Source organism: Galleria mellonella, unplaced genomic scaffold (genome assembly GCF_026898425.1).
Source record: "Galleria mellonella isolate WM207_F2 unplaced genomic scaffold, CSIRO_AGI_GalMel_v1 utg33, whole genome shotgun sequence".
In the NCBI taxonomy this organism is placed as follows: domain Eukaryota; kingdom Metazoa; phylum Arthropoda; class Insecta; order Lepidoptera; family Pyralidae; genus Galleria; species Galleria mellonella.
The window spans coordinates 11,303,080-11,326,041 of NW_026442079.1; the positions used below are offsets into that span (position 1 = coordinate 11,303,080).

Below are 22,962 nucleotides of genomic sequence, written 5' to 3' on the forward strand. Positions count from 1 at the left end.
TGTTTGAGCGTCGAGATATATCAAAAAATTTTCAAGATAAACTCTATCACCGCAGACACATTTTACGTAATGTTATGTATTAAATGTGATTTAATGTTAGGATAAAAAATAATACCAATTAACAGGTTGCTATGATATTTGATGCAACTTAAAATAGCAATCAAGCTTACGGCCCACCTGAAATTAGTAACCGTCGCCTATAGACATAAACAGTATTATGAACATAACAGAGTACACTGTGTCACCCATGATACCCCCCATACGTTGTTGATATTTTATATTGGAACGGCAAACTGATTGTCACCTGGTGGAACGTAGTAGCAACACCATGAAAACTACAGAATATACTGTGACACAAGAACAGACTAATGACATTCTTAAGGACTATGGTATTACATTTTTGGTACTGAATAATTAAATTGCCTTAATTTAATTTGAAAGACAGACAAATATAGTTTATTTAAAAAATATATATAAATAAATTACCGTTCCTTATAGCAGTCTATAGGGGAGGTCCACTCGTATGTTCAACAATGGACGATGATGGATAATAATTATTATTATTATTATATTAATTTTTTTTTCATCACGTTAAGTCCCGATTGTGTATTTAAAAAACTGTTGGATTAAGAGGAAACCTATCGATTGTGAAATAATAATCCTAATCGCTTCAGAATAAGTAAAAATATCGCGTAACACTTAAGAATATTCAGACAAAGTGAAATACCACTTTTAGAAATGGTAAATAAAGTTTATAGATGTTAAAACAAAAACAAAAAAATACGAACAAAATCTGTAGTAGAAAAGAAAACAAGCCGCGGATAAAGAAGTGTCGAGTACCTTCAATTCTGCATTCGTCGTCGCGAGAGAGGGTGGCTTTTAACTTGTTTGACTGTCTATTCAAAGCGAGGTATAGATACATTTAGGTACACTCTACCAGACCGAAATTAGAAAACGGAACACTGAAATGGAGGTCTACTAAGAATTGTAGGAGAGACTATCCATTCTGCCATGTGGTCCCGGCATACAATGGGCCACCCTTTCCTTTTCTGTGGGCGTCGCTTACAACAGGTGACTAAGAGAACTTAATAGTCGAGGAGTGGGTAGCAATATCTCTCTTCAAACATCACCAAAAGCCTAACTGTTGGTTGACAACCACAGTTAGGCTTTAGAGATGTTTTAAGAGAGACGCTGCTGTCCATTCCTTATTCTCTCTTAGTCACCTCTTACGACACTCACAGGAAAGGTAGGTGGCCTATCCTATGCCGGAACCACACGGCAATATCGTATCCGCATCCCTTACTGATAATTGATATAAATATCGATGAAAACAAAAAAAAAACATAAAACGTAATTCCTCAATTATAACTTTTGTTTGTAGGTACAATGAAAAATGTTCATGCCAAAATCAGGTCAGAAGACGAAGAAAATCGCTTCGTACTTTATGAACTTCGCAATAGTATCTAAACGACCGAAACTGTACCATTATGGCGGAATATTATTGGCGAATTTAACATTAAGTCTTCTTCGTTCGGCTTCGGAGCAACAAATTCGGAATTGTGGCCAAATTTTCATGGTAAGATTGCGAGCCTTTCATAGACTGCGATGTTTGCCTACACATCCACCTGTTTCTAAGTACACGTATTTGCTACATGTAAGCATATATAACAAAATTCGGTGGAATTATTCTGATATACACATAGACAAAGATTATGTTTTATACGTGTGTAAATGCTTCAAGAGCACTCATATTTTACACAATGTGTGATTGCTGGAAACGTTCAAAACAGATAATTTCTATATCACCTGTCACAATTCACACCACACAATTTATCTGCACGGGTACCTCTGACCTACTTACATTTATACCGCCAACTAGTTGTGTTTGCATGGCTGTACAGCGTTTTGAAGAGTAGAATATAGCAGCGAATTTACAGTGATGCGGATGAATTTACAGTGATATCTTAGAATAGAATAATTCAACAATATTAATATTAGACTAAAAAATTAAATTTTAATAGCATATTTCATACAAGAAAATGATCATTAAAATTGAGCACGTAATTTACCTACCCACACCAACTAAGCCTTATACATAAGAAACTCTGGTTATTTCTGGACTTATAATCACTGTATTCATACATGAAAGCAACTCATACTAAGAATTAATTCGAAATTATTAATTCGTGGAAGAATATCTATTAATAATACTTTTCATTAGGTTCTACATTAAAGTTAATACCTAAAACAAGCTCTCTAGAAATAAGGTTATTTCAAGTAACCGACGAATTCATGTCTTCACTTATTATCATAACAATAATATATTAGTTCAAAAATAACATTGTAAGCTTTTATAAGTTTGTCTTACATTGATATTTTTACGTTATTGTTAGACACAAATAAATTTAAAATTTAGAGATTGATTTTCGAATTTATTTCAATGCATTCTAATTTTAAAAGTATATTTTAGTTCCACATTGTGAATTTAAATGATTTAACCGTATATTCTAAATACTCATATAATTATTTATTTAAATAAAACAATAAATAAATAACATAAGCAAAAATAAAAGATTGAAAATAATTAATTTAATGTACAATATGTTTGGTCAGTTTTAAGAGTTATTTTCCTACAAATTTATAATAAATGTTAATACATTATATTTTACATACTAGAATTCCTAAATCTAGGAAACTATCCTTAATTAGTATTAATTGCTTTTTTTTGTAACTAAATTTCTACCTGCTGTTAATTTTTACTATATATGCACTTACAGTACAGTTTAGCGGTACTGTTGGCGATTGGCGTTTAAAAAAAAGTATTACAACAATAAATAGGTATAAATATGCAATAGAAAAAAAAAGAAGTAAAGTCCAAAATCAACAACTTTTTTTTTAGTTTAGACTAACATCTCTTCATTACCTATCTATGGTATCTAAATTATTATTTTTTATTTTTTCACAATAAAATATTTCAAAGAAAAAGTACTTCAACTGCGATGAGCCGATAAAAAGTGTCTGTAAAGAATTTATTGGTTCTCTCTTTTTAAATTATCTTCAACAGAGCTATCGATGAACTTCAATCGAATAGCAAAAGTGCATCGACAATTAAATAATGGCCAGTACTTTAGTAAATGAAATAGACGCTTTTTATTATGGAATACTTTTTTATACAAGTTTTTATACAAATACAATATATATATAAATATACTTTGTCACTATACAGAGTGCAAACGATATTATTAAATCCTCTTAAGTAATGTTCTACCATAAAAAAATGCTTCGAAAACAATTTATGAAATGCGCCTTGTTTATGTGGAAAATGAATCGATACCTTTTATATTTTAAAAGATCTTGATATGAACGTTACATATTTGTATGCTCTGACTTTGATCACGTAACTGAATTGTGTTACATCTATCAAATTTCTTATACAAAAGGGTGTACCTCAAAGCTCAATTCTTGGACCATGATTAAGTATTATAATTCCAAAAATTCTTATAACTTTTGACGTTTATAATATTACTAAGAAAAAACAAGACACAGTCTTAGTTAATTATAAATGTGCATACAATTACACAATAACGTATATATACAAAATTAATGAAGTTCTATTTAGTTTAAGGCTGTACGTTAATAATTAGTTCGAAGGATAAATTTCGACGCCAAAACTGTTAACAATACCCCACCATAATTACGATTAGCGGGCATCATAATTACAAACTAATTATTAAGAAATACATTATTCTGTTTATACATATGTAAGTTATTTAGTAATATATTACCTGTGAAATGACTTAAACTGTTTCTAACCGGCTTCAAAAAGAAAGAGATTCTTAATTTGGTTCTACTTTTTTATGTTTGTTACCCCATGACTCTGTTAGCTGTAAATGGATTTTAATTTTTTTATTTTTATCTGAAAGGATATACTTATAGATTGGTCCCATAGAAATTTTATCAAAATTAAACTAGTAGTTTAGTTTTTAAATCAATATAACTTGTTTGGTCTCAACTGAAATAGGTGTATAGGTATTTTTGTGGATGCCAGTTTAATTATTAATCTAATATCATATTTTTTTACGAGAATTGTCCCTGTTTCCAATTTCAATAACATTAAGAAATATAATACAAAATTATCTTCAAGTAGGCAATAAATATTAAATTAAGATCTAGATAATACCTAGAGAAGTAACCGAAACGCCTAGGCCTGAGCCAATTATAAAAAGTTTCTTTTACTATAATTATTGACCCTACTGAGAATCGGATTTAGGACCTTATTTACACAAAACAACGCGCCTATCATTCTACCACATATTAAAGTTTTCATAAATTTCAAAAAGCTTACTTGCAAGCGCATTTTATTTATTTATTTATTTAAACTTTACTGATCAATAAACTGTGGTACAAGAGAGAGGCGATGCACAATATCGTAAAACAAGTATTGTTTTAAAAGGCTCATTAATTCCTCTTGTAATTAAAAAATAATACAAAAACTCTTGCCTCACAAACCATAATACACGCACATGGGCAAGGTATTAAATAACCAATCCTCTATTAAATGCATGTAGCCCTAAGGTTGTTTTCACTCCCCTACATTCCCGAACCTTGTAACAATAGGTATGGTGAAGCACATTACCTTGTAATAACACTGCCAAATCACATCCTTCGGTACGTTCCATATGGCATTCTATGAGGGAGGTCTATACTCAACAATGGACAATAGAAATTATTAAGATGTCGCTGGCGGTTGCTCTATTAAATATGAAGTCATATATGAATGTGAGTCACATTCGCTAGATAAAACATCAAAGTAAAGGGCCCATATTGTCATGAGGTTTGTGCTCGACTTTGTAAAACTGTTGTATTTGACAGGAATATGTTCAGTTGTACAATTCTGAGTTTGGTCGAGCTTAAAGATACTCCTATAAATTAAAGCCTGTTAGTAGCTATACTACGACTAGGTTTTGGTAGATAGATTATGCCAGACAAGATTACGTGTATTTATACTTAAAGTCAAATTAACAATTGTATTTTTCAGTTGGACAAGCTGTGTTGTCTTTTTATTTATAATTGGTATCAAAATAAGGAAAAACATACGATGTATGTATATACTTTAAAAAAGTAAAAAAATCTCAGATCAAACATTAAATGAAAAATATTTAAAATTAGGAAATGAAAAGATACAGGTGTGTACCGTAGAGAATCAAAACTACAAAGTAACTACACATACTAATCTTTTACGATAAGTTGCAGTATCTACTGTGAAAGAAATAAAAAGAAATGGGAGGAGACTTATGAATGTTAACAAAGCAAAAGATGTGATAACACTAATAACTATAAATTTATTAAAAAAAAACCGATACAAACAAAGCTATAAAATGAGCTGATGACCTTATAACACCTAAATATATTTACATAAATTGTAGCTAAGAACCATCTCGATAACGTCAGCTTATAAACAAGAAAAAATCGCATTATAATCGGCCCCTTCGTTTTGGAGCTACGATGCCAAAGTCAGATACACAGACACGTAAAACTTATAACATCCCTCTTTTTAGATCGGGAATTAAAAACAGAATTCAGGGCATAAAAAGAATCGCTTTCTGATTTCTCCATAAGAATAAGTTTGAAGATACTGGTAGTATATTAGTATTCATCAAACGAAGATCTAATCTCGTAGAGAGCCTATTCCATTCCTTTTCGTATAAAAATCACAGATAAAAATCAAATGAGTAGAAAACAGATACAGCCCATATTTTTTATTGCATTAGTGTAGCTCTAAAAAGGAACATTTGGAGTATAATCTCCAGAAACAAATTTGTCACGCGGAAAATTGGATCGGTCCACTGTCGTCCGCTGAAGATATATTATCTAACCGCTATTTTATCGGCAAACCGACGTCGTAGGCAAAGTTTTCGCATCCATAAAGTTATTTTGACAAGTATGAAGAGTTATAGTATAGATTGTATAGTTTTTGGAATCCACTAGTTGATTTTCCCCCTGACATTATACAATATATCTTTTGAAGATTATTTTTCGCTAACTTTTTTCCGTCACTCCGTCACATTCTCGTATCGCGTATTGCGTTTATATTCCTCAAAACTTCACATAGGACAAAGTAGCAAGCAAAAGTTTAATAGCTCCTGAGGGTCTACACAAACTGCTTTGGGAATGTTTGATTCGATATATTGTCGAGATAAAGGAACCTTTTGGCAATAACATTATACCTTGGCGAGATAAGAGCTCCTAACTTTGAGTTACTGCTCATGAATTTAATAAGTACTTTGAGTTTAAGACTTGAGATTTCAATTGCTAAACCATTATACTTTTATTGACCTTCTGTATACAATTAATGTTCATATTGAACGCTTTTTTTTCGAATCAACTCCGAAACCTTAGAAGCTTTTCTAATTCATATTATAATATTTGTTATTACTCGCTTGCTTCGGAACGCACTTAGAAACATATAGCCGTGTTCTACTAAACCCAGAATTACGTCAGTGACCTCAGTATGATATCATTGTTTGTAGATCATTATCATCATCGTATCAGTCATTAACTGTCCACTGCTGAACACAGGCCTTCCTCTATTGGGGGAATTTGGTTTACCAGAAAATGCAAAGTTTGCATTCCTATTTATTTTTAAAAGCTATTTCATATGTTAGAAAATTAATATAATAATCATCATATTAATATTTATTTATTGGTCGGCGCCATCATTGTTTATTTGAATAACTTCTTGCGCTTATTTTATTTACATAGAAAAGGCATTCCACCATTCCTTTCCGTGGGTGTCGTAAGAGGCGACTAAAAGAACTCGACGGACAGCAGCGCCAATCTTAAAACATCACTGAAAGGCTATTTGTAGTTTACAACCCACCTGCCAAGCATGCCAACTACTGGCAAATCCTTTCTAAAGGAGACCTATGTTCAGCAATGGACAGTTAACGGCTGATATGAATCAAAGAATTGTTAATTAAAGAAACATAAAATTATTAATGATTATAAGTATTTATACTTATAAAGACTATGTAGTCTTTTCAATTTATATTTAATGAACCATTTTATGAAGTTTTTTTTTATTTTTCATATCATAATAACGACCTTTTCAGACAATTTAAAAAGGCAGTTCTTGATTCTATTCTATTTTATTTTGTGTATACACTATACACAGTGTTTTCACCAATTCAAAAGAATTTATGATAAATTAATTTTATTAATTAATAAAAAGCTTTACTATGTTGATCCAAACAAAATCTCTTTTTAAGATATATAGTTTTTTTGTGAAACAAAAAGTCGTGAAACAAAAACATATAACGTGCTATTAAATCGATTTATCATCACTAGTATTCGTAGGGTTAGTACACAAAACTCTTAGAGAGTCACACAAGTTTACTTATAAATTCACTAGAGAGAAACTTTGCACAAATATCGTCCGCTTGGGTACCTCTGTCCCTGTCGGTGTTTTGTTTCTGCCGTGAAGCAGTGGTGTTTGCACGGCTGTGTTTCAGTTTGAAGGGTGGGATGCGGCAATGAAATTACAGGGTACAGAGGCAAAAAAAATTTGGAGAACCGTTGTACAAGGATAACATATTCCATGTTTTACACCTTTCAATCGCATTACAAGTGGATCCCAAAGGATGTTTTAATAAAATTGAGGGCTCCATATTTTCTTTCAGCTAGCAATATTGTTTATTCTCCCTCCATAATATTATCCTGCGATTGTAGCATTCTTGTGCGTCAATTTTCTCGATGATTTTTAAAAAGGATACTTCACACGTTCAAAATACAACTGATAAAATTTCACCATATTTTTTTATTTATAAACTAAGACAATTTACCTGAATTATTAATTCCCATTGATTAATTAATTTAATACGTTAATTCTCGTCTCATATAAAACATGCAGTGTTAAAATATAAAATTTCAAATCATCAAATTGCCAATTGGAAAAAAGAATGGAATGATTAAAACAATATACATAGCCAGTGTTTACTATGTACGCGCAAATGTAAACAAGTTGTAGAAATATTAATTAGCATAATTTCTATGTTTCATTTTCCTATCAATTTTTTTTCTTTCATTATCTTTTATTTTTATTTTTAATAGTGCGATTCTCCTATCACCATCATCTCAGCAATTGTTATATTTTTATCATTTTAGAACCCAAAATACGTTAGATTAATCTGGCCAATATAAAAAATGTGTGGTGTGAATTTTAATTGGCAACTAACTCTCCGGTGATGGAAAATACTAACAAGAAGCAGTACTAATCCGAATGACGTTAAAATGCTTGACCTTATTACGTTAGATTCAGATAATATGATCATTGAAAGTAGTACATGTCGAGCTGCACAAAAAAAGCCTTCAGAGTCATTACTGTTATGAATCACAACAGCTTTTAACTCGCTATATCCCACAGCTTCGCCCGTGGTCATATCATAAGGTTATATATAAACTTCCTTAAGAAATGAGCTATTAAATGCAAAAAGAATTGTTCAAATCCGACTGACAGTTCCAGAGGTTAGCGTGTACAAACAAACAAACAAGTACAAACAAACTCTTCGGCTTTATGAATAGATTAAACAACCTGGCTAAAACTATATTATTGTATTAAACGAGAGTCAGTGAGCTATACTAGCCTTTGGGAGCACAAAGTTGCAAACTGCATCTGCATATATTTACATATTTAAACAACAGCAAAGACCACTTTTCGTCTATAATAAGAAGTTAAAATGTTTAATGAAAATTTTTTATCGGAAACATATCACGTAATTTTGTATGTCTATTTTTGAGATATACCAGAGAGAGACTTTATACAAAAGTCCTTTGCTTGGGCACCTCTATCCCATTTGTGTTTCTACCATAAAGCATTTGTGATTGCATGGCTGTATTTTGATTTGAAGAGTGGAATATGGCAGTGAATTTACAGGGTACGGAGAAATAACACCTAAGTCCTCAGAGTATCATGGGCGAAACAGTATACTCTGTTATGTCCATGGTACTGCTCATGTCTAAAGGGAACGGTTACCACTTTCTATCAGGTGGACCGTCAGCTTGTTTGCCATTCTAAGTTAAATAAAAAAATTCTTGACGAGGTAAATATAGAAAGGACAAAGTGAAGTCTTAAATACATATGTTAATACATTAATTATTATTTATTTGATTATTTATTTCTAGAGTTCACCTCCACATCTTAGTCCGCCTCCAGCTAACGTTTAGGCTATGCAACGAGCTCCCTGTCTACGTTTTTCCAAGAGTTGACAGCTTGAGGCTCTACAAAAAAGGAGTAAAGAGGTTTCTTCAGGGACAGCAACGCGCGCGTAATGCACGTAATTTTGCAGGCGTTCATAGACTACGGTAACCGTGTACCATCAAGTGAGCCGTATGCTTGTTTGAGACCTCAATGTTTCTCTTGGAAACATTCCTGGTTAATTCTCGTAGAATTCGTCACGATGAGCTAAGTGCTTGACTTTTCATCATTACTGGTGATCCAGCATATACTCATAGTGCAAATAGGGGTTTATTTTCCATTATCGTCCATAAAAAAAATAGCAAACCAACAGTTATGTCCTGTGAACAACAAAACCATTGTACTATCATAATGTTACGTTCATTATAATGTACTAATTAACATACCTACATCAATGTTATCAGTTCTCGTTATTATTAATGGTACCATCAGAATTGAAATAACTATCTACACATATATTACACTAGCGACCAGCCCCGGTTTTGCACGAGTTCAATACTGATACTAAATAGCGTCGCCGGCCCCCCGTTACATTACAACATTACATTAGAAACCTCTAAAATTATCAGTGTTCCTCTATTATATTATTCATGTATTATACATATATACCTTCATATTGAATCACTCTACCTATTAAAAATCGTCAAAATCCGTTGCGTAGTTTTAAAGAACTAAGCATACATAGGGACAGACTGACGGGGATCAACTTTGTTTTATAATTTGTCTGTATACTATACTATGGATGTAATTTGTAAATCTATTAGATATATATTAATATTATAAAGACGTAAAATTTGTTAGTTTCGATGTTTGAGGTAATCTCCGGTACTAATGATCCGATTTTGAAAATTTTTTTATTGTTAAATAATATATTATCCCTACTTTTTATTTTGGCAAATATATATTTTCAATAACTAATCACAGTATAAGTATAAATAAATATAATTGAAGTTGTATATATATATATATATATATATATATATATATATATATATATATATATATATATATAGAAATTTTATATATATATATATATATATATATATATATATATACATATATATATATATATATAAAATTTCTTAAAGAAAAAAATTATATTTTGTCATCATCATGTATATTTTGGATCACTTTTCTTGTGACCAAATACCATAGCGACCTTTACGCTACTTTACTACTTCTTTTTTTAATTTTAATTAATCGTGATTTGCTTTCAAAGAGAGATTGAATATATACCCAACCAGGTCGACCTCCTCGCGGTTCTCTCTGGAAACTATCATGGTTAATTCCTGATAAATTCATCATAATGGGCTAACTGACCTGTTTTCATTCTCATCTATCACCCTTCACTTGTGCTCCGCGAGCATATAACGTTAGCGCAGGCGGGGCTACCATACCATTCTCACTCATCAAAAAAAAACCGGCATTAAATATAATGTATTTTGCTTTATCTTAAGGAAGGGTATAGATGTAACAATATATTGTTAAAATATCGTGACAAGATATAAACTATAAACTCGAATATATTGGTATATTAAAACTATATTTTAACCATTTCCTTCGACTATGTCCGCTATGTTAAGATAGGATACAATCTACCTGTATCACATATCATTCAAAACTCTTTAATCGTTTAAGCATAATTTAGTAACATCTAAATATCCAAATATTTTTATAAACTTTTACATTTATAATATTAATAGAATAAATATTGTTAAGAGTATACACAACGAAATTGTATTATTATGTATTATTTATACCAATCTATTATCATTATTAATAGTTCACACGTAAAATAATAAAATTAACTGAAAAAAAAATTTCATTTTATATTCGCTAAAAAAAATATTTTAAAATTCACGTAGATTTGTACCGAAAGCTAAACTTTTCATTAGTAAAATACGAGTACATGTCACAAAAAAAAAATGAAATTCGTTTGTTAAAGTCTATTTGTCTATTAAATTGCAGTTATAAGGTAATGCGTTTTTTTTTCATTACAATGAAAATACACCTACCTATTTGATACTACATTGAACACTAGATATCAAAGTAATTAATACTCGAAAGAAAATGCAAGCAACATACCACATCCACTTAATTGTTTACGAACTGTATCTAAAGCTGAAATTAAAAATAAAATTGTAATAAAATAAATCACTTACCTTTATGCAAGTTGTTTTCAAGAATCCTTTGAATCTCGCCAGCCTCTGATCCACTTTCAGATTCCGAGTACACATTATGACCGGGAAATAGTAACTTTTTCTTATTATTCGTTAATTTGTTACTTTTATCAACACTCGATGTACGGATTGGGGGCCGCGGTGGACCCTTACAAGGTCCTTTTGCTCTATCACTGAGTTTCAAAGACACCGTCGGGGAGGACTCATTCCGCGGATTTATTAACTTGTAACTGTCATTTATAATTTTAGAGTCTACACCACCACTTTTCACAGTGTCACTGGCATCAACACCACTTTTTGATAAATGCTGCTCTTCAAAACTGACCCTTTTGTTGTTGATTTGTTGATTCATGTTATTATTCTGAGAATCTCGAGCCAAAGAACCTCTATGGAAAATAGGCGCTTGTCTTTTATCTTGCGATACGATGACTGGCGAGTTAGTTCGCAAATTTAGTTTCTCCGGGTGTCGATAGACGATATCTTGGTCGATAGGAGAAGTTCGATGCCGTATAAAAGTATCTGTACGCCTCTCGGGCGCGCCTCGCGCGAATGGGGATCGCGAATAAATTGGCTGATTTAAACTATAACTACTGAACTCTTGTCCGCGAGGCAGACTGCAACTTTTAGATTCTAAAATTAAAGAATTCGGTGTGCTACAATTCGAATAAGGTACATTATATCTCGCGGAACTTCTCATAGACGACATTTGAAGTGATTGTCTCATTAAATATTCGTCTTCCTTTTGTTTTTGTTCTTTTAGTTTCTGCCAATAAAACGCTTCGACTTTTTGACGTGCTTTTTCCTTTTCAACAATGTCATCGTTTTTTGCAATATCCACATGTGATAAAGGTGATGTTTTCAATATTTCATTATAATCCTGCGGTTTAGGTGAAGGCGTCGATTTATTATGTATGCTACATCTATTTAACGAGTTTCTTTTTTCTTCGGCTTCGATCATAGTTTTTCTTACTTGTTCGTAAGGAGATACAGTTTTAGGCATATTTGGAATTTTGTGATTTATTGGCATCGGAGAAGTAGGTGCGGAATAATTATAAGCTTTTTGAACATTCATTTTCATTGAAGATGTATTATCAATTTTGTCATCATGCACCTTCTGATGTTTATCGAAGGATAAACTTCTAGCTCTCGTGGGTTGAATAGTCCGTACTTCGGCTTCTTTTTTTGGAGATATGAGGAACTTTGTGCTTACTCTTTTGATTTCCGCACCAACTGGTGTGGGATCTGTTTGTAGTCTAGATGCCCTGCATATCTCAATCTCGTCTATTGGCGATATTTTATCAGTTAATTTCTCCAATGAATGGTAATAAACATCAGGATATTGGGAAGTCCCTGACGTACCTTCTTTTATCGTAGTGCTAGCAGCTTCGTTGTGTGGTTTTCGAGGCACTTGTGGTCTAGCCGTATAACTTGCATATTCTTTTTTTTTAACATTCAATAATTCTGAATCTGTATTTAAGTAAATAGGTTTGTTTTTTACGCTATCTGAAACTAAAGTACTGCTCGATGAATGATTGCTTAGCACGTCAATGCGCTGCGAGTCGTTATCGCGTATATGTTGCTGTTGTGTCACTGCTAGATCCTCGTATATACAATCGTTATTATCTTGATTATCGACATACTTCTCTGTATTACTAATAACTGCTCGAGGATTTTGATATTTATTACTATTAGAAGAATGGTCACTTTGTGTCTTCAGACTCGTAGAATCTTTATTGGAATTTTTGTCTTTGGATTTATTTGAAAAAAGAAGAGGAAACAGTTTTCGAAAGCTACTGTTGCCTTTTTTTCTATTGGTGTTCATTTTCTTAAATTATTCAACTTCACGTTAGACGTCAACAGCAACTGCAACAAATATAAAAACTTCAAATTTAAAATATGCTTGGGTAGTTCCTTTACAAGTCTGCACCACAAAGAATACATCGACTTCAATCGCTACCAAAGTTGTTTTAAAAACAAAACTTTTGAATGTATTCTAATAAAATTTCTATGAAACTAAGCTGAAAGTAGCATATCCTTTAAAGTAAAAAAGAAAAAGAATTTTCCAATAAATAAGTTCTGACACATAAAAAGTAGAAGATACACCCAAATTAAGAACGTTCTATTTTTTTTTTAATCAGTGAAAAATTAACAACGTTGTTTATTCTTATTTTTCTATATAATCAGTACAAGTTTCTGGGTGAAGTGTAATTATGTATTCAATATTAATAGTAATGTAACAAGCATTATGTCTATATTGTAACAGAATAATATTCATTATGTCCCGCCACAGTGGCTCCAACGAACACATAAGGAACAACAAACTCAGGGGAATAATAACTATACCCTTGCGAGTATCAGTATTAATATTCTAAGCTGCTTTCATTAGGCATGCACAAACAAGGAACTTTTGTCTGCAATAGATGAAAGTCCACGTTTTATTCCCCAGGGACTTGACATGGAGTCGGGTACCTTTATTATGCATGCAATTATACGTCTTATAGTTTCACGACTAAAAGTAGGACAAAGGTTCTGTCTCGTTTGTGTAAACCTAGTAATAATCATTCTATGCGTATATAAAAGCTGAAATACTCGTAATACCAAATGACTAATCACGAAATCTTATCATAAATCGTAAAACATAATGGGTTCTTGAAATTTAGCAAATGTTACTCACATGATGTAGGTATGCAGTAAAAAAGGATTTACAAGATTTCCCGCAGGAATGGATAAAAACAAAAAAAGTCAGCATTGTCTTCTATTGTATGATATAGCGCCTTTAGATGCCCATTCAATCATAAAATTGATTCATAATATAATATGAGAAATGAATCGAGAATTCACTAACTTAAATGCACTTGATCTTCCTGTCGAGATTGTTTCTAGAGATAACAGTATGTTCTTCAAAAAGGGCATAACACATCAAATCTTAAAAAAATAAATAATTTTAATAAAGACTCTATTATATAAATAATGTGAATGAAAATTTATTCTTATGGTTCGAATCTAAGTACTATATAAGTCAATTGAGTGTGACGATCCACAGACTAAAAAAGTAACTGGTGTCAGCACAACAACCTTATCAGAGTCAGAAGAAAGTACATTCAGGAGCCTAAAATTTAAATTCTTTACTTATTCCATACTTATTGTGGAGGTGTGGCACTCTAGTGTCAGGAATTTAATTTGAATTACTGCTATTTGTGCGGACAAGAAAATTCTCTTGTAATAGGCGCTTCGTATCATTTTTCAATATTAAATATTGAGTGTTGTTGTGTTTGTAACGCATATGACGTGGCGATTAACATCATTCTTCAATAGATTAGTGCTAATTACCCAATTATTACAACTGGGAATTTCCACAGACTACCTATGGTCTATTTCAATAGGACTTAACGAAAATGTAAACAAATGAATAATTCGTTACAACCATAAACAGTCTGATGTTGTTCAATAATAGTATAAATCATAACAATAGATTTATTGATAGAATATTTAGATCCGTAATAAATTTAATTTCGAGATTTGTTACTCACATCGTTAAACAATTAACTGCAATAAAGCTTGTACATATTTTAATGCAAATAACTGAAAAATATAATCGTGGTTAATTCGTCACGATGAACTAACTGACCACTTCGGAATTTTATTTCATGGTGGTCTACCATGAAATAAAATTCCGAATTTTCGGCTCAATTTCGTGTTTTTGTTCGTACCGAAATCGACCCAGTAAATAAAGATTAACATTTCATTCGTCATAAATCCTATCCTAATAGTCCAGAGGAACGATATTTTAACATTGTTATTAATTTTAAACGGCATGTATTATGTAATTTTAACATCAAATTTCTGTTTCTTTCGTCCCCGAAATTTCGGAAAATATTTCATGGTAGGCCCTCTACATTCATCCACACCTACCATCTTCACTGAGGTCTCGCCAGGGCTATAAGTATAGGGAATATCCAGGATAGGGAAAGCTGGGTTACCATTCCATTCTCAGCTATTAAAAAAAAACATATATTCTGTTCTGATCCACATATAACTTTACGAGTATATAGAGCTGATCAGTCAAAACAATTTTAGATGTTTACAATCAAACACAATCTACTGATACCTCTATTTCCATTTCCCGTCATAAATATTTGGTTCCCCCATTACCAGATCAAAAGTTAACGGACACCAATTCACCGTTTGTTTTTAAATTCTATTGCCTCTTAATCTGATTTTCGATCGAAAGCAGGAATAAATTGATGACTGTTTACTTGATTACAATTATTTAATTTAATTCCGCTACAATTAGTATGCGTGTGGCTGCCAACACTTGAAGATTAACTACTATTATTATAACCAGATTTTCTACAGCCTTCCATAATAGCTATCAATATCCAATCACCATTCCATCCACGCACATTTTGGGACACGTGTAACACTTTTGTACAAGACATATTCAGACAAATTTATAATTTGTGCGACTAACATCATGATGATGGTGATTCAACTTGGCAGGGGAAAACGGCATGACTCCGTCCGAGGTAAAGTAATTTTTAAATATGAGGCAAGGGTAATACTAATTCTATAACCCTTTCAGACCCAAGTTTTTTTTTCTTTCAGATTAAATATATTTTCGTGTTTTGGAGCCAAGCCATCTTGCCGGCACTCACGAGACTACTGCACCACCTGACCGCTAAAATGATTTCTTATTGGTTGGTTTAGAATCTCACTATCATGTTATTTCAGCTTCGTGAGTAAAAATGAACTGCGTGCGGTTTTAAATTTTTTGAAAGTTACAACTCACGCCCGTATCGTTCAGGTCTGAAAGGGATAAATGTATATGTAAATTTGTCTTTTTATTAGTTACCTTATAGTGCTTTAACAGCTTAACCAATCAATATAAAATTTAGTATACACGTATTATATTCATAGGATGAAGAAGTATATAGACTACTTCTTGTACAGGTCAGTAAACATATCCCGGTTGAGGGGAAAGGGATTGTTAGTAATAGATACTGAGGATCCCATTGCTAGCAATATACCCAACTAGATCGACCTTCTCGCGGAAACTATCATGGTTAATTCTTGATGAATTCATCATGATGGGCTAACTAACCTATTTTCATTCTCATCTATCACCCTTCACTGGTGCTCCGCCAGCGTATCTCGTTAGCGCATGCGGGGTTATCATTCCATTTTCATCCATAAAAAAAATACCCTCGGTCAGGTAGATTTAGTGTTTTACAACATATTTTTGTCATGAAATACTATATACCTACATTATGAGTATGCGAGTGTTGCGTTTTCCACAAGCGCAATAGACGACAAATGCCTCTGACTACCCCATCGGGGATTAACTTTACTGATAAAAAAAAAACGTTTATTGGAAAGGGGCGCCCATGCATGTAAACAGAGGGCTAAAAACTTCTACTTAATCTTGTGGGGTGTGATATGTAAATGCCTTTTGAATAAATAATGCATTTTTATATTTCATACATGTATTTTCCTTAATAACAAATTTTCTGTTCTGTTATGCAAATTTTTAGTTCTATGCTTGCAACAAAATTGGCGGCGCGTGCGATAAACTGTAACAATATTATTTCTAGAACCCTTCAATACAACAGTTTAAATATAGATTGTAAACATTAACATGGCACGCTCCCCCAACTTTTACTTCAATGTATGCATGGCCATTATCCTTAAAAAAATTGCATATACGATTGGGAAAGTCCTGATCACCCCATTGTCCAGTTTGTAATACCATCGATGATGTACAGCGATGTATAGTGTTAAAGTGTCGTATACACTCGAAGGAAATACTCGTAGAATTCATTTTAACCTAAACAAATTAAATATTGGTCCTATTCAATCTATATTAGCTGAACCCAAATCAGAATTTTTTGAACATCTCTCTAAATTATTGATACCCATTAATTCCTCTCTTTCCGTGTCTTAAAATGTAGATAAAACTTTATTTGAGAAATTATTTCAAGGTACGATAGGGCTGGTACACCTGAAGAAGATAAAAGCCGTTAAAATAAAAAATATATATATGTAACTATATACAGACATGGTGTCCTGTTTGTGTTTGCGATGAAACATCTTTAGTAGCGGTCCAGCTAAAGATTATTAGATGCCTTGTAAATATTTTTACCCAAATTTTTTAATTCTTTGGATTTTAGAGGGACGAGGGGGCATATTATCGTAAACAATTTATAATAGCGTTTTACTGATATTACTTGTTCATTTTTTTATTTCTCAAATTACAAACGACCCAGCTCTATATGCAACAGATATTAAAATACAAGTAGGAGATACTCACTTTTGAAAATAACAGAAAATCCCAATGGATTGATGATTGGTGAAGATCAACCAGTAAAAGCGAAGGGAAATAGCCGCCTTACACAAATCGTACGATTCATTTCAAATAACCCGCCGAATTAAATAGGCATCTCGTGCTGAAGGCGTAATATCAACGAACTAGTACATCTTTAGCGGTGGATTATACAAAATGAATCGTATTTTTAAACACCCACCCATTCTCCCCAGGAAATATCAGTACCGAGATTATAAATATGGGGTTTATTTCTAGATTTGCAGAGTGTATTATGCTTTATACCCGTAGTGGTTTCTATAGGTATACCAGAGATGAAAATAAATAATGACATTTTTACACTATTATCAGACGAGGAATAAAAGATTAATACATTTTAAAATATATATATATATATATATATATATATATATATATATATATATATATATATATATATATATATATATATATGAGGCAACTAGTGGCAAAACCCCGATTACTGGGTAGACCCATTTTTAAAAGTTTTTAAAAAGCTTTTTTTTAACCACCCATTGTTTATAAGTGATCTTTTAATTTCTATTCTTGCTTTTATATAATCTTAATTTATAAACAACAAAGAGTTAGGTATTAACCTATCCATTGATTTTTTTATTTATCATTAACACTGCGTGAGTGGTCCTGATAATGACACAGGGCATTAACCCTTCACTGAGAAATTCCTCAATTGAGGTGGTCGAATTAACCCGGCGTCCGTATTACTTCCAGCCTAAGATATATTGATACCCCATTCCATTCTCGACCTTTGAGACAGCTGGAAGATCAATACCTTCCCGTCTGAATAAGTCTACAACTTTACAGGCATATTATATTACGTAGATGCACCTGGTTTGTTCGAACATGTACACTATTGAAGTATTTTGAAAATAGTATTTTTACAAGAGTCATAATACCTAGATAGCAATAACAATTGTTTTTACTACATAGTATAAAATAAAGTCGATTCCCATTTGTCTGTCCCTATGTATACTTAGTTCTTTAAAACTACGCAACAGATTTTGATGCGGTTTTTGTTTTAATAGATAGAGTGACTCAAGAGGAAGGTTTATATGTATAATACATGCATAATATAGTAGAAAAAACACTGATAATTTTAGAGGTTTCTAATGTATGTCGTAATGTAACGGGGGCCGACGACGCTATTTAGTATCAGCATTGAATCCGTGCGAAGCTGGGGCAGATCGCTAGTGGTATATAAATTTGATAATGTCGACAAACAATTATTAAATTACAAAACATGAATTAGTTGCACCGACAAGAGGAAACTCTTAAATAAAAAGAAGAAGAAAACATAAGTGGGAAAATAAGATCATAGATTTTTCGAGTACACCATTAATAAATACTTTACTAAGAAAAATAAATATATATTCGAAGTAAAGAATTCTTGATGGTTTTTATTTTGATATACTTATTAATATGTTTCTATAATTTGTTTACATAATATTAGTAATTTGTACAACTGTTGTATATATATACATAGGCATTTTCTGTTTACTGTAATAAATTAATATAAGGGGTTTTATATAAATAATGAATAGGAATATAATGTGAAAGGTTGAATGAAAAATGTTCATATTATTAAATATTTGCACGCCGATGTAGAGACATAATGTATACAAACAATGTAAATCTCTTTTTTTTTTATACAACTTAGAATGGCAAACAAGCTGATGGCCCACCTGATGGAAAGTGGTAACCGTCGCCTATAGACACGAGCAGTACCATGGACATAACAGAGTATACTGTTTCACCCATGATACCCCCCATGCGTTGCCATTCCTGAGGACTCAGATATTGTTCCTCTGTACCTAGTAAATTTACGCCATAACCCACCCTTCAAACCGAAACACAGCCACCTATAAATATAAATTACCTATAAATTAGCTAATATGGCCTTGTTATACGAACTACCAGACCCATTGCTAGCAATATACCCTGTCAGGTCGACCTCCACGTGGTCTTCCCTAGAAACCATCGTGCTGAATTCCAGGTGTATTCATCACGATTGGCTAACTGACTGTTCGCGCAGGTGGGGTTACCATTTCATTATCATCTATTAAAAAATGTCACTGGAAAAATATATACAATTTTACGGGTAGAAGGCTCCTTTCAAATATTAATCATCATCATCTTCCTACCCCTATCCCAATCATTTGGGGTCGGCGTAATATGATTTTATCCATATTACAAAAAGATTTGGTTTTTAGTTTCATGACCGGCCACCTGCCTGACGTCAAAACTCTTTGGGAATGCATTTGTTGGTGGTTTCCGCCACCTACGGTATGGAGGAAAGGATTGAGGAAAAAAGGAAGGGAACGTTGGAAAAGCGTAAAGGGAATTGGTGAATGAGAGGAATAAGGGACTTAAATATATATCCTTTCAAATATTAATAATGATTTAAATTTCATTTGTAATATTTGATCAATATTTTTTTTTTTATTTGGACTATTCTTGAGGATTCAATAAATTGTTATGTGAATGAGATAATTATTCCTTTGTTTTTATTTTCATTAAATTCTATTGAAATTTATTATATTAAATTTTACTCACTACGGGTAACATAAAGGCCTTTACAAAATCACAAACTGTCACTGGCACGTATACCACAAAATATTAATATCATGAAGTATATTGCGGCAGTTGATAACTTGTCTAAACCACATCACAGAATTTCAATATGAAATCAAATCATCGACTGTCAAACTGCTCATTATTGTCACAGATTAAGGACAGTACCTGCGATCACAGATTCAGTGTTGCCAGATGCATTTTATATTTTTACATTAACGTCCAAATTTTTTTTCTTCATTATAATTTCGTGGACTTTTATCCAACCATAAACTTCTATCGTCTTTCATTTCATTTCTACGTGTACGGTGCAAGTGAAAAAAACCTTTTGGTTCTTTCTATTTTTTTGTTTTTCTTATCCACTCCCTTTCTCTGTTCTGCTACCTACATTCATATTAGGGGTTGTTAGTAATGTGGACTACCAGTCTCATATAGCAATATACCCTGTCAGAGCGACCTCCACGTGATCCCCACTGGAAACCATCGTGCTGAATTCCAGGTGTATTCATCACGATGGGCTAACTGACCTACATTTTCATCGTCACTTATCATCCCTCACTGGTGCTCCGCCAGCGTATAACGTTAGCGCAGATGGGGTCACTATTTCCATCAAAAAAAAATACCTTCATTCATATATTTTATTGTGTTCATTTATAAATACTAAAATTGACCAAAAAATAACTTTCTACAAACCCACTTTTCTCCGTAAATTTCATCCATAATTTAATTTCTCTAAAATTTCGCGAACACAAAATTTTTTACCCAAAAATACGGAATTAAACACCCAATCTGGCAACACTGCATAGGTTGTAATTATTATGTCACTGACACACCTGGGTACATATTAATATGCCTACGGAGCTTGTAGATTGGATCAAACGTATACAAACAGCTTCATTATTTTAATATCAAACTTTATCCACCTTACCAGAAAAAAAGTAAACTTGCGATAACTATGTGTTCAATACATGTTTAAACTTCTAACTACAAAAAGGTTTGTGACACTGTTTAACTTTGTTTAAACAAAAGAAAGTCTGTTTTGTTAAAAACAAAATATAGTTTAAATAATAAATCATATTACAATAATTTGTCTATGACACAAAATTACAAATACTATTACACCGTCTAAATTATGTTTAATGACGTAATGGAGTTAAACTCTTTTTATATAGACTGTGTTTTAAATTATTTTTGTACGTTTATTATTTAGGTAGCTTTGCAATTAGGTAATGATTATTTACATAATATATCGATTACGATTATAAAATTATAAACAATCGTCTATATTAGTAATGTGTGAGCCGTACATTGTGTTTTATCGTCCCATTGTTTAGTGCTATCAATAGGGCTGCGTGGAAAATAAAAATTAAATTTGATACATATACGACGATACAACGATGTCTATTCGATTTTTTCAATCGATACTATTTCAATTATCATCATAAAAATAATCGTGAATCAAAATCGATTTGAAAATCGGCAAACGTTAATCTGCCATATAATTATTTTTCTCTGATTAAGGATACCCTAATCAACTGGCGGTGTAAAATATACTTTACGATCTATTCTCATACCTACAATATATACATTAAAAATTTCATAAAAATCAGCCGTTTAGCAGTTCGACCACAAACACATATTTTTACACGAGATTTTTACATATAAGACTTTCCTATTTTTAAAAAATAGTCACCTCTATGTATCTGTGCGGGTCTCCTTCTTTTATTTTCTTTTTTTAGTTTATTTACTTGTATAGTTATTCTTTTTTAGAAATCAACATACATATAAATAAACTACAAATATGGGGGATTATCAGTAATTAGGACTAGTATCCCTTTACTAGTAGTATATCCTAACAGGTTATCCCGGGGGAAGGGGTTGTTAGTAATGGGGAGGAATAGGAATGAGGAGTTCCCATTGCTATGCAATGAACTATATATACCCTATCAGATTGACCTTTATGCGGTTCTCCCTGGAAATCATCATGACTAATTTATCGTTGAATTCATCACGATATCGTTCGTCAGTGTATATCGATAGTGCGGTGGAGTTAACATTTCATTCTGTCTTTTCACTTAAGAGTTTCCATTTGCCGGTGCAACTAATTCACGCATCTTCTTCCAGCTAGTTCTATCGTACGCCATATCCTTGACCTCCCTATACGACATGACACCTAGTATTTCTTTTATCTGTCCCATGTAGATATACCTCGGTTTTCCTCTTCCTCTTTTGCCCTCTATTTTTCCTTCTACTATGCTCCTAAAAAAATCGTCATGTCTTATAAGGTGGCCCAGCATTTTATGGCCTATGGCGGCCAAGACTGCAAATCCGCCACTGCGTCTATAATATGTATAATGTATTACACAATTTCTTTAACCACTTCCATAAGAAGTGACCTCGCTTGCCAATGATAATGACGTAACTTACTATACAGACTAGACACGTACGTACTCCTGACATTAACTATTACGCTTCCCATGAAGGCCGTGCAGTCATGCAAACAAGTGTGTGACACCGAGTGGAACTGATACACAGTGTAAGAACAACCAGTAGTCCAACGCCTTTTATGTCCAGCACGATTATACGACAATTCCCGACGTAAA

At 32.4% G+C, this 22,962-nt stretch overlaps 1 protein-coding gene across 15 annotated transcripts in view; it reads right to left on the reverse strand.

Moving 5' to 3' along the window:
- LOC113519612 (coiled-coil domain-containing protein AGAP005037) overlaps positions 1-22,962 on the reverse strand; it is a 282,821-nt gene that overhangs the window by 252,628 nt on the left and 7,231 nt on the right. For 14 of the 15 annotated variants that reach the window (XR_004224036.2, XR_004224037.2, XM_052896596.1 and 11 more), the window contains exon 2: positions 11,416-13,296. Coding sequence is in view for 13 of the 15 variants with exons in the window: in XM_052896596.1 (XP_052752556.1) it covers positions 11,416-13,255 (1,840 nt within the window). In the remaining 2 variants the exon portion in view is untranslated. Of the gene's footprint in view, positions 1-11,415; positions 13,297-20,341; positions 20,446-22,962 lie in introns of those variants that run through there. The other variant, XM_052896593.1, reaches the window with a different exon arrangement.